Below are 13,536 nucleotides of genomic sequence, written 5' to 3' on the forward strand. Positions count from 1 at the left end.
AAACGTATTTACTTGAGGAAACACCACAAAATCACTCTCGTGATTATTTCTCCCCATTGCAGGGGCGTAACATTTGCAAAAAGGTCTCCTATTCCTCATATATAATACAGTATATACTATTAGACAAATAATAAAATAAAAGAATGTGGAGGGAAAGTTAAATGAATTTGACAGAAAAATTCAGTTAACTGAAAATGAAAATCCAAAGACCAGTTATTATAAGTGGAACTTATGAACTGAATATTTTTTAAATCTCGGATGCTTCCATTATTATAAACACTAATCTTTTGCACTTTTGATAGCAATATTTGGACATGCAAAGACTAATGAACACTGCTTTATTGAATTGACTTAAGAAAACATGTTTAGGAGGTAATTTATTTAGTAAAGCGTCTGATGTGGAACCCCGCCCCCTGCAATGTTGCATCAGAATCGTAACATCCGGGTGACGTCATCATCCCTTACCCGGTAACTCCTCTTACCGGACTTTACTAAATTCCTCTCTTAACGCGAGGTAACTTTTTTCTAATTATGGCCGACCAAACTGTCGTGGAGAAAATGAGCGAATTGAAGGTGGGCGAGAAAAAGAAGGTACGGTTACGGTCTGAAACCGCTTATATTTAAGTCATATTCTCCAGCTAATAGCTAACGTTAGCCTAGCTTATGGTCAGAGTCATGCTGTCACTCAGCCACAGCGCGCTGCTAACCCGGTGCTAACGTCGCAGCTAGCTAGATAATGTCATTTGGGCTTGATCTAAAGAGAATAGGTAGTTTTAATCAATTTAATCCGCCACGTTTCAATTGGGCGAATTGGGTTTTGGCTCATACAACTTTCAGATCCACGTTGCGCCGTTGTATCGCTGCTTTTTAGACCAACCACTTTGAATGAATCGCCCTATTTCGTTTTAAATCATCCAAAGGACTACTTTGATCCGTCTTCTATAAAGCTTTTGTCTCTTATAAACTTTATGATTTAAACATTTCTAATAATAACCTTTTAATCCGTTAAAAAATTGAGAGGCTCTCAGGTTATTCTTGTTGAATTCTCATACATGCTGGATCACTTATTACAAATAATCTGTATTATATATAATATATTAAGGATTTGTAACCAGTGAAAATGATGGGCTCTCGTTTAAAGTTAAGTTAGGGTAACAGATGTATGCTCCTATTGTTACATAGTATAGTGATCTACACACATTGTAGTTCTACATCTTTCTACAAACGTTCTATAACATCTTCCACCATTTTTGAACAGGGGGGACCTGAGAGTGCCAAAGATGGAGGAAAGAAGAAGGCTAAAGGTGCTGCAGGGGAGTCTGCAGGCCGAGCTGAGGTGAGTTACTCCCCTCAACTAGCCATCAGAAGTGTGTCGGTGCCACTGTCATGTTAACAAGAACCGCAGGCCTAATCCTGTTGGATGTCCTCGCATATAAAAGCAAGCACACACTGCGTTCCCTGGTTGTTGTTTTTTTATTAGATACTTCTAGTCCAAACATTTTATATGGTAAAAGTTACGGTTTTGGACCTGATTCTATTTTAGCAATCTGAAGCCCAACCTTTATGTGATCATTGTCTGATTACACAAAATTGAAAATAAGGCTAGCTGAACATGTAAGATAATACTTTATTTTCATAAGTAATTGCAATCTTCTAAATGGCCTTGTGGATCATCATAATCTGCATTTGACTGAGACTTTCGTTTACATTGAAGTTGTGCGTGGTTAGTATTCAGCTCCTACAGAAACATGTATTTGGAAAATCAAATTGCGCCTTAAGAACTATCAATTAATCAACCGCTCTGATACCAGAAATAATTTTCTATCTAATACTGCCTGTTTAATCCTTTATTTTTATCTGAAGTGATAGGATGACCTTCAGGCCGCTATCGAGCGAGAGCCACTATCATTGTTTGCGTTCATAATGTGAAGCAACTTGTTGACCTATTATTTTACTTTTTCTAGTTTCTAGCTTTATGAGTTACGCAGTTTGATACCCAATGAAAGTAATACACACTGACACCATCTTCCACTTTTTTTATATTGGTCTAGCTCACGCCAGCCCCCCAGTACATCGATGAGCGTCTTTCTCTGTACGCTAAGCTGAAAGCGGAGCACGAAGCGCTGATGGCAGAGAGGGCTGCAGAGAACAGCCGAGCCATCAAGGTGACTCTGCCCGACGGAAAGGTGGTGGATGCCGAGTCCTGGAAGACCACGCCGTACCAGGTGGCCTGTGGAATCAGGTAGACGCCATTATGGGATTCCTACTATACTCTTTATAATCGGATCCCATGAAATGAAAGACTTCATCTGTGTTACACAATAAAAATTTCCCAAAGATTAGCTGACAAGTTTATTAGTGTAGCTTGTAATGTTTCTACATTCTCAAAAGACCTCACAAAACCCATGTTATGAAAGCAGGGATTGGACATGACACCCGCCAACCGTAGACCGTCAATCAAAGTGAATCGAAGGAAACATGCCGTGGAAACTAATGGTTTGTCGGTGAATGATCTCAGCACCAACATTGTTGAATGTACAATGAGGGCCGAGATTGCGTTAACATTGATTAAACGTTCACATGATTAGGCTGCACGGTAGACTCAGGGGATTTTAGGCAGCTCAATCACGCCAGGTATGAGAGTGGATATGACTCAATATGACTTAAAAAGCAACAACTCCAGACCCGCCTCTGTAAATTCTGTGTGATGACAGTGAGCACTTTGCTGTTTATGGCTGGAGTTTTTCACCTTCTATGACCCAGAGGCCTGTTTGGTCAAGGCAATTACATAGTTTTGCATATGTATTTTAATCTCAGAAGAGGGCGGGGTGGGGGCACCTCCTAGGTTACCTTCTAAAACCAGTCAAACTACATCCATCATAGTCGACAGCACATGATGGAAAAACGTTTAGAGAACCTACGATCGTTGATGGCATCAGTTTAATATTGATTGCCTGTAATTTTACAGGAAGTGGAAAGTGCAATTTTAGAAAATCTTGTACATAAATAACCTTAACTGAATTAAAATGCAAAGCCATGACTATCACAAATTAAAATCAGCACTCCGGTTTGACAACCTGGTAATTACGTGATGAGCATGAGGTGTTGTGGATATTGTGATATTCGTTCACGTCAGACCCAATCTAATACTGTTTTAAGATTTCAGCTGTAAGGGGGTGTCACTCAGGTTTTTCTTTTTTTTTTGTCACCCCGTTGTCTTTTCCAGTCAAGGCCTTGCTGACAACACGGTGATTGCTAAGGTGAACGGCGTTGTGTGGGACTTGGACCGACCGCTGGAGGACGCCTGCAGCCTTCAGTTGCTCAAGTTTGATGATGAGGAGGCTCAAGCTGTAAGTCCACCCCGTCACTGGTCAGATGCAGCGCTTATTAGGGATGCACGATATCCATCAATGTGATATCTGAACGGTCACTGACGGGTCCCGGATCTAAACCGGAAGTTAATGTTAACTTAATGTTTGTTTTTAGTAGATAATACATTGACCTGTCTGGTTGTATGTTCATTAAATCCAAAGTTTGTTTGTCAATGATTTTCTTAACTAGAACCTATAGATACTAATTTGAAGAACCCTGAACTCTTCTTATTTTATGTTATCCTTGCAATAGGGATGGCAGTTCCATTTTGGTCAATTCTGAGCTATGGAATATTAAATCCATATACACAAAAAAATGCAGGTTATATTATATCCTAAGGTTATATATACAACAGCTATCAAGGGAACTCTGGATTTTGGTCATGTTCAATGCTTTTACTCAGCAGTACCCAACATCTCTGAGCTCATTCAGCCTTATTAGAGTGTAGTTAGGGCAGGCAAGGTCAAAATGATGAATGAGACGTTTACAATCAATAATGAACCTCAAAGCTCTTGTGATTTACCAAGTACCTGAGACCTAAAGACGGTGAGAGGAGACGTGAGGGTGTAAAACACTGCTGGTCTCTGAGAGAATAACCAGACGTGCTAAATTAAAACCCACATTTTCGCTTCATGGTCTAGAAGGTGATGAATATGTTCTCCCGTAGTATCATTTTTACTTTATTTGGTATGGTCGACATTCAGTAGAATACATTTTTCTCCGTTTGTGGTTTAAATGTCATCAGTCTTCACCAACCTCAAGGTCAATGCTCGTAATGTCACAGCATAGTCGTGCTTTGCATTCTTCTTCTTTTTAATAAGTGTGTGTGTGCGTGTGCATGCAGGTTTACTGGCATTCCAGCGCCCACATCTTGGGTGAAGCCATGGAGAGGGTGTACGGCGGCTGCCTCTGCTACGGACCCCCGATCGAGAGCGGCTTCTACTACGACATGTTCCTGGAGAACAGCGAGTGAGTCAGTTGTGTTAGTCGGTGCTCTGTCATTTGGGTGTGTGCCTTCATGTCGGACTCCCGCTTACCACTGTATGCAAGTCAAGGAAAATGAGGCTCATTTTTTTTGCTCACATCCTCTGAAAAAACACAGTGGCAGCCTCCATTCAGCATTGAGTGCAGTGTGCATATGGATGAGGGACTAGGTGAGCTCGTCATTGGATGTCATTTCCTTTGTGTTGTCCTCCGATGTGTCGCACAGGGGCGTATCGAGCAATGACTTCCCGGGTTTGGAGACCCTCTGCAAGAAGATCATCAAGGAGAAGCAGCCATTTGAGAGGTTGGAGATAAAGAAGGAAACTCTGCTGGAAATGTTCAAGGTATCGTGAAAAGCAAACAACAACAACTCCTCCTCCTCCCCCACACGGGAAAAACATCCAATGAGACATTTTCAATGAGGAATAAAAGTGTAAAAGTACGCTCTCTCCTCGACAGTACAACAAGTTCAAGTGCCGCATTCTCAATGAGAAGGTCACCACCCCCACCACCACCGTTTACAGGTGAGTCCAATGTTGCTAGAGAAAAAGCCCCCATCGGGTCGTGTTGTTTGTAGGTTTGGCAGGTCTGAAAATAGAGGTTTTGATATTTTTACGCAATTTGATAACGAGGACGTGAATGTTGAGAGTCTTAACCTAAACACTTAGAACAACATTCTGCTTTTCAGGTGTGGCCCTTTGATTGACTTGTGTCGCGGGCCCCATGTGAGACATACAGGAAAGATCAAAGCGCTGAAGATCCACAAGGTGAGCAACTCGTTTATGCCTCGGGTAGTACACCTGTTGTTTTGGGATGTAATGTTGATTAAGTAGCGTTTGAAGTACTGATTAGAAGAGAACTCCCTTTCACAGCAAATGCTTAGTATTTCAGAAGACGTCCTCACTTAATTCATTACGATAAATACACTTTCAAGTTTATCTGGATGTTTATCAGTTCATTTTGCAAATCTTCACCAGTGAGCCTACTTTCTGAAATCCACACAAACCGCTCTTCACATCCACATAAAATATATACACAGACCTTATTTGAACAGAGCTGGCTCCTCTTTGGTTTCTACCTTCCAAAAAAGAAGTTTCATGCCAAGCTGGTCACAGGACACTAGGACAAATAGCGTGTCCTAAGTTATGGACCCGTTTCTGACAGCAAGCAACATTGTTATCTTCTCCTGCCTCTCCTCAGGAGTGTGTGTGTTTGTGCAGAGGCTAAGCCCCGCCCCTCGCTGATTGATTGACAATTCATGACTGCGTAAAGCTTCAACAGTGCGCCGGCAGTGCGGGCCCCACTTTGTTTCATTTTCCAGGGATAAGATGGAGCCGAGAAGCTCACGTAATCCTTTTTTGTGGTGTCTGGGTCCGCTAGAATTCGTCTACATACTGGGAGGGTAAGGCGGACATGGAAACCCTCCAGAGGATCTACGGAATCTCCTTCCCCGACCCCAAGATGCTCAAAGACTGGGAGAAGTTTCAGGAGGAGGCCAAGAACAGAGATCACCGCAAACTGGGCAGGGTATGAGAAGAGAAGAGGCTTTCGCTGCGAGTTTGTCCCCATGGTGATCATAGAACAGGTTTTGCTCGTACGAAGGACGTTATTTGCAGTATGTTATTAAACACTCGTGAAGTACAAGCGCCCAGGTTTGATGTAGCCGCATGTTGTCAACACACATTACTAAAAATACAGCACCCTGTTTGCTGCAGGACAGAAACAAGACTTACTTGTACTGTTTTTAACTTTCAGACAAATGCCTCAGAGTGTCAATTGTTAGAAATCAGTATAATTCAGTCACATATTATTCAAGAAAGATCTACAGAATAGTAATATCTGCTGACAGCAGACTGGGGGGGGGGAGCAGCAGCATTCAATCCCATCTCCCAGTTATACTTTGCCGTCAGGCTGCCTTTGTTACTTTTGCAGTTTAGGGTGTGTGTTACTGCCATTCATTCTGTACCATGGGAAGTATTCAGTATGTGAAAGTGAAAACCAGTCGGGCCTGTGAGGTGGCTCCTGTTTTAGTTCTCCATCACGCTGACAGACCTTTTTGGATCTTTAATTCAGGAGCAGGACCTGTTCTTCTTCCATGACCTGAGTCCGGGGAGCTGCTTCTTCCTGCCTAAGGGGGCCTTCATCTACAACACCCTGATCGAGTTCATCAGAGTGAGCCCCACCTGCTGTGATCGCACTCTGAACTGCAAGACTTTAAGTTGTCTGTGAGGCTTGAGAAGAAGGAAAAACGGATTTGGACCTTGAGTCGGCGACCCGTTCAATATTAGTGGTTTTATTGAATGCAAGATGTAGTGCTGAAGTTCTATATTGCTTTAAGTGCCTATGCACTGCTATTTATTTTTTAATTTTAAGTCCCACTGATGACCTCAGGGCAGGTGATCAAGATCAAGTCTTAACAAACAAAGGCTTTGCATTAAAAAGGTCACGTCTTAAAATAAATACTTTTAACTATTAATGCAATAAAATGCCAATTCATCTTGTAAACAGATATTTAAACATGGACTTATTTCTACCATGTAATAGAAAAGCTTTCTGTCACATCTAGGGAAAGAGATTTATGGATCTCAAAATGTCCTATCATTTGGAATGAAATGAAACGGCTCATTACGTCTCTGAAGAGATGGGACTGAATATCAGGCCCATTGAAATGAATTTTCCCTTTGATTTGATGAAATAGATTTCCAACTAGGGAGTAATGGGGGGGTGTTTCTTCTACAGATCAGCCTGCAGAATGTCTGATATGTGCAGCGGACTACAACAAAATGCCATTCATTTAATTATTTCCAGCAGCCTTTTCTTATATTTGAAAATTGATATCCGATCAGTTTTTCTTTCAATAATGTGAACTGAGAAGCCGTGCGGCTTCCGGTGGCAGCGGCTCCGTGTTGGTGGTGAACACTTCCTAACGAGATGAACCCCGTTCCGTGTTTGTCAGAGTGAGTACAGGAGGAGGGGTTTCCAGGAGGTGGTGACGCCCAACATCTACAACAGCAAGCTGTGGCAGACCTCCGGCCACTGGCAGCACTACAGCGACAACATGTTCTCCTTCGAGGCCGAGAAGGAGACCTTCGCCCTCAAACCCATGAACTGCCCGGGACACTGGTGAGGCCTCCTTTAACCTCCCTTTGCAGGTTGTTGGAAATAAGCAGCGGGGAACTAGACAAGAGAGGAAAAAAGCGGCCACATCTGTAGCATCAGGGAAACGCGGCCTGCGTGAGAAGCCTTTGCTTTTTAAGTAATGGCTACAGCAAGAAACACACGGGAATGATCCCGAGACAGCGTATTGACATCACATCAACATTTTCAATCCGTAGAATATGGTATTTTAACCTCAACACTTCCTTTTCTGTCATCAGAATCCCTTGATTTGCACAAAACCAGGCTTTTATTCTGAAATATCGTGATTGTTTAAACGACAGGGATTCGCATCGCTGCAGATGACGTTGGAGTTGTAGCTTTTAATGGCTGGTTGTGAATGAGCAAATGCTTTATACTCTATTTCTGAATGTATATTGATGACCATTAACAATGAATTGAACAAAACAATATGGTCATCATAGATTGGTCTGAATGCAACTACTACAAATTCTAACCCGCTCGCTGTTAACGAAAACAGGCTATTTGAGTGATGCTGGGAGGTCTTTATGAAAGAGCTTCATATTTGCCGTAGCGCTCTGCTCCTTTCTGTGGTTGTCGGTTGCTGGATGACCCAGTTCAAGTTCCTGCTGGGTGCTGCATTGCTGTAAAGAGCCAGACTGCAGCTCATTGTTTCACATCTTTTATCTCCTTTGTCTTTGTGCTGTCCACGCTGGCATCCCCTCTGCTATGGTAGATTAAAATGGAAATTGAGAATGCAAACGCATCGTCGGATAATAAATCAATCGTAAAAAGCACTATTGTCATAACTCGAGGTCGGGGCAGGCCGTTGTGATTGGTGTGGTTTTATTTGCTCCCCTCAAGCCTGATGTTCGATCACCGGCCTCGCTCCTGGAGAGAGTTGCCCATTCGCATGGCCGACTTCGGCGTGCTGCACAGGAACGAGCTGTCAGGAGCCCTGACTGGCCTCACGCGGGTCCGCCGCTTCCAGCAGGACGACGCTCACATCTTCTGCACCATGGACCAGGTGAGTCGACGGCTCAAGCTGCAGCTCCGCTCAGTTGAGGAACTAGCAGCAGGTCCCACGAGAATGCACACATGTTATCTTATTGATCCATCTGTCACAGATATTTCATTCATTTATTTAGACGCTTTTTACATCGTGCCACCCGAGCATTAACAGAGACGGAGGGTAATCAAAAAGACACAGAGCGTAACCCAGAGAAACGCCACAGACTGAAAGTGCAATGCATAAAACATAAAAGCTAAGAAAGTGAGCTTTACTGTCCATTTTCAAAATAAATGAATAGAAAGTTAAAGTACATTGGGTTTTTCTTCACATCGCCCAGCACTTAACCATTCCAGTTCTGGTGTAATTAACCTAAATAAAAAGCATATACAACCCACTATTACCCAGTAAACTAAACTACTCCAGAACTATTGTAAGCGACGTGGGTGTATGCTCATGAAATTATTCAAAACGTTAATCCCCGAGTGTCTCTGCGAACCTCCTCCCCCTACTTTTCCTCTCCCTTCCAGATGCCCGAACAGTGCCACATTTCAGAATGAACTCTTACACTATCTCCAAGGAACTTTAAAGTGAGTCAAACAATGCTGAGACAGAAACCAAGCACCGAGTGGAAAGCGATCACCTTTAGTGAAAGTGGGTTTCTGTGGAGAGGAACTGCGGGTCTTAGTGCGTCCGTGTCCTGCTGCTACAGTTGATTAGTGATGGATTTGGGTGATGCTGAGGCCACCGGCAGGTTCTCAGGTCAAGAGAGGGGACTCGTTTCACGTGTTTTGTTTTTGCCTCCACACCCAGATTGAGGAGGAGATCAAGGGCTGCCTGGACTTCCTACGCACCGTGTACGAGGTCTTCGGGTTCACGTTCAAACTCAACCTCTCCACCCGGCCAGAGAAGTTCCTGGGGGACCCGGCCGTCTGGGAGCAAGCAGAGAAGGTGACCACAAGACTCCCTTTTCCCCCAAAAAGCTGTTTTGTGATTTTATCAAGGTGAAAACTTTGTGGCCTCGACACAGGCGGAAAATGGAAGTTTAAGGGAGCCGGTCGGGTTTGAATTTATCAACATTACGTAGGATAGGAGGAATAAGTTTATATGGCAAGAAGGATTTAAATAAAGGAAATAACTAGTAAAACAGCTAAATGTAAAGATAAAATAAATACTAAAATCATCGCAATTCACACCTCTAAAGTAAAACACTTTGGTGATGAGAAGAAGAGGTGATGGGAAGTGAAGCGATCTTTGTCTTATGCTCTAATCACTGTCAAATCTGGGATTGAAATGAATATAATCTGATCTCAGAATATGCATTTAAAAAATGTATAGTTAAGGTAATGGGAAACATGTGCAGTAATGCCACACAAAGTGTCATAAAAGCTTTTTTTCCCCATTTGATAATCTGGCTGCTGAGTTCTGGATAAATGCATTTGTGAGACACAGTAGTCCAGGTGTCAACATTGAAGATTGTTCCTTTCCATCTTTGTGCTTCCTCATTGGTAAAAAACAGTTTGGATAAGCCGTAAGATCTCATTACAACACTCAATCTGTGTTTTAAATCTCCTTTGCAAATGATTTTATCCTCACAAGTTTTCTATTTCTTAGATGTGAGCCAGATTTCATGCAGATTCGGTACTTTTTAAAGGTTCCAGAGATGCTCTTCATTTCGTCAGTGGTGTGATGGTTTAAAGTCCTCACTGATGGATGAAGTGTGTCCTTTTGCCTGCTGGCAGCAGGAACATTAGTGATCATGTCATTTTATTAGTAATCAATCTAGTGGCCACCGTTTTAAATATGAAACTCTGCTGATCAGATCACAGAACCTACTGACTCCCTGCATGTGCTCCTAACACCATTATGGCTGCTTGAAAGATGCACATTTCTCTGAAGAAAAGCATTTACCAAATTCAACACCGGCTTGTTAGAATTATTCTTTGCACCCAGAAAGGTGGAGAAATGTTAATTCTTTAATACTCAACCAACCATGAAGAACTAACAAGACAACATTTCCCAGTCCAGTGGTGGCGGGATAAGGCATGTGTCAGACACACACACACACACACACACACACACACTGTAACACACCACTCACTGTCTGCGTATTTGTCCCACAGCAACTGGAGAACAGCTTGAACGACTTTGGGGAGAAATGGGTGCTGAACCCGGGCGACGGAGCGTTCTACGGGCCGAAGGTGAGCCGCGGCGACGCTGTACTGTGAGCCGTGGAAACCCCGATGGCGCCGCCGCCGCTCACCGCTTCTGTTGTTCCTCCGCAGATCGACATCCAGATCAAGGACGCCATCGGCCGCTACCACCAGTGTGCCACCATCCAGCTGGACTTCCAGCTTCCGATCCGCTTCAACCTCTCCTTCGTCAGGTAGCTCTCCCTCCGCGTTCATCAGAGGCGACGTGTTCTTGGGCAAGCCACTTAATCACCTTATGCCCCCGCAGCTGTGACCACGGCGTGTGAATGCTGTTAGTGTTGTTTGCCCCTCCCATCAGCGTATGAATGAGTGAATGATGATGACACGTAGTGTTGAAGCGCTTTGAGTGGTCGTATTTAGGTGGTAGAGGGAAGGAAATTATTTTTGAGGCAGCAAATGCACCATTAACATTGGATTCAAACAAATTGTAGTAAAGTGACCATAATCAGAGATGGATGTTTTCTATGGAAATACCGGTGAAATCATTCAGTCCCCCTGAAAGCAATAATTTGGAAACTATTAAGGGTTGAAAGCAGAGAATAGGATCTGCTTGAATGGAGCGATGTGATGTGCATTTACGTTCAAGTTAAAAATGATGTTTTTGTTATAATCCAGCAGTTAAACAGCGTTCTCACTGTTTTACTACAATCCCCAAAAAGGAGAGTACCAACATGTTGTCCAGACAATCTCTGTTGATCCTAAAAAGAAATGTTCATTGTGATGACTTTTGCAGCCAAGACGGCGAGGACAAGAAGCGTCCGGTGATCATCCACAGAGCCATCCTGGGATCGGTCGAGAGGATGATCGCCATTCTGACGGAGAACTACGGAGGCAAATGGTTTGTAAACGCTGTTAACGATCTGCACATCAGACCCATTTGAACCCGTGTACCTGTACCTGTGTGAGCGCCCCAACGTGTTGTGTTCCAGGCCGCTGTGGCTCTCTCCCCGTCAGGTGATGGTGGTTCCCGTGGGACCGACCTGTGAAGAATACGCTCAGAAGGTAAACCGCTGATCGAAGACTAGATCGCACCTCACTGGTGGAAGTGTGCACGTCTCTGTGGAACTCCACCGCGAGCGAAACCGAGCGCAAAGGAGGGTTGTAAACGCGACCATTGATGTACGCCCAAATGTATGTCTGTCCGCATGTGCACACGCGTGTTGTAGCAGCAGTTATGGTAAATATGAACAGTCCTCAGTTAAAAGCCAATACCTTGTTCATGTGGAAGGCGCTGCATTCAACACCAGCCTGCAGAAATTTCACAATAAAAGCCTTTTGAACAAATGACGGGATGTGATAAAAAAATAATTTTCTCTTCCTGTCTCGAGGAGACGCAGCCTGTGTGTAGCCCGTCTTACAGACAAGTGTAGAACTAGTTTACATTAGAAAAGCGTAGAATATGTAGTTGTCTACTGAAATGATGGCTCAGGCAGGTGCTCTCTCACTCACACACACACACACACATTTTTACCCATACACTTGCTACATATGATGTTACCTGGCAGGTACTTCACTGTTCTTGTTGTTATTTTTAGGTATTGTCTCTTACACAACTGTTTCAATGTGTCAGGTCAAACAGGAGTTCCACAACAAGGGCTTCATGAGTGATGTGGATCTGGACCCCGGCTGCACGCTGAACAAGAAGATCAGAAACGCACAGTTGGCGCAGTACAACTTCATCCTGGGTCAGTGGACACACACTTCTCTCATTTACTTGAGCTCATTTACTCTCTTCTCCCACTTTCCTCTCTTATCTTTCTTCTCTCACTTCCTCCCTTTCCCACTTCCTCTCCTCTCATTTCCTGTCTTATCTCCACCTTGCTGTCCATCTCCATACTGATTGTGTCTTTTCTTTTTGTTTCTCTGCTTATCAATAGTGGTTGGGGAGAAGGAGAAGACCAGCAACACTGTGAACGTGCGCACCCGGGACAACAAAGTGCACGGCGAGCGCACCGTGGAGGAGTGCGCCGAGCGACTCCAGCACCTCAAGACCTGCAGGAGCCTCAATGCTGAGGAGGACTTCTGATCTCTGTCTCTCTGTCTGTCAGCTCGTTCTTCTCTCAACAATATATCGACTGTGGTAACTACCTGGGCCATGTGGTCAAAATCTGTTTTTGACTGAACTACTTTTCACATTGCGGCCTAGTCTCTCCTTTTTGTCCTCTTGGAAATCACATTATTTTACATTTAATAATTTCTTCTGGTGTCTTCCTTGAGTTGCTGTGTTTTTGGTCTGTATTCTTCTGCTTACAGACAAATGCAGCCCCGATGATTGGGTCTTTGAACAGAGAATGGATGAGCTGATTTAAAACACTGGGAAATGAATTTGTTACGCTGTCTTAACAGTTTGTATCAATCACTTTCTTCAGGGAATTGTACGAGTTACAATTTTGATAATAAAATGGTTTATTCTTAATGTTTGTGTGTGGCTTTTTATTTGGAAACACACCTGACCTCTGATACCGCTCACGCCACTAGTGGGTGCTGCGTGTGTGTGAGCGATACTTAAACATGGGACTAACTATTGGTTTACTCAAAGTATATATGATAAGCATATTTTCTTTCATCACATCACGTAAACGCCTTGTATTAGAACCAAGGGTTAAAAGCCGGACTGAAATATGTAATTGACCTTTGAGAAGCCGTGAGCTCCCGCCTCTGACCACAGGCCAATCTATAGGAAAGATTTCTAAGGACACCTTCATGCTGACCAGCAGGTGGGACCGCTGCTCCAGGGTCTTTGGGTGTGGGAGAGGAAAATATTTGAGCTGAAGACTCGCAACCCCCCCCACCCCCCCCCACACCGGGACACTTGTAGGCCGCCCGTGTATGAAGGGTCAC

General features: G+C 43.6%; 1 protein-coding gene across 1 annotated transcript; it reads left to right on the forward strand.

Moving 5' to 3' along the window:
- The first annotated feature begins 425 nt into the window (after positions 1-425).
- On the forward strand, positions 426-13,111 carry tars1 (threonyl-tRNA synthetase 1). The gene is made up of 19 exons (XM_037483211.2): positions 426-591; positions 1,259-1,336; positions 2,052-2,242; positions 3,227-3,350; positions 4,217-4,341; positions 4,583-4,700; positions 4,816-4,880; positions 5,045-5,123; positions 5,737-5,883; positions 6,430-6,528; positions 7,313-7,479; positions 8,338-8,500; positions 9,296-9,433; positions 10,606-10,683; positions 10,768-10,868; positions 11,429-11,533; positions 11,625-11,697; positions 12,266-12,380; positions 12,573-13,111. The coding sequence occupies exons 1-19, from the start codon at positions 532-534 to the stop codon at positions 12,719-12,721; spliced, it is 2,175 nt and encodes a 724-aa protein (XP_037339108.1). The 5' UTR covers positions 426-531; the 3' UTR covers positions 12,722-13,111.
- The last annotated feature ends 425 nt before the right edge of the window (positions 13,112-13,536 follow it).

This window comes from Pungitius pungitius, chromosome 5 (genome assembly GCF_949316345.1).
Source record: "Pungitius pungitius chromosome 5, fPunPun2.1, whole genome shotgun sequence".
NCBI classification, from domain to species: domain Eukaryota; kingdom Metazoa; phylum Chordata; class Actinopteri; order Perciformes; family Gasterosteidae; genus Pungitius; species Pungitius pungitius.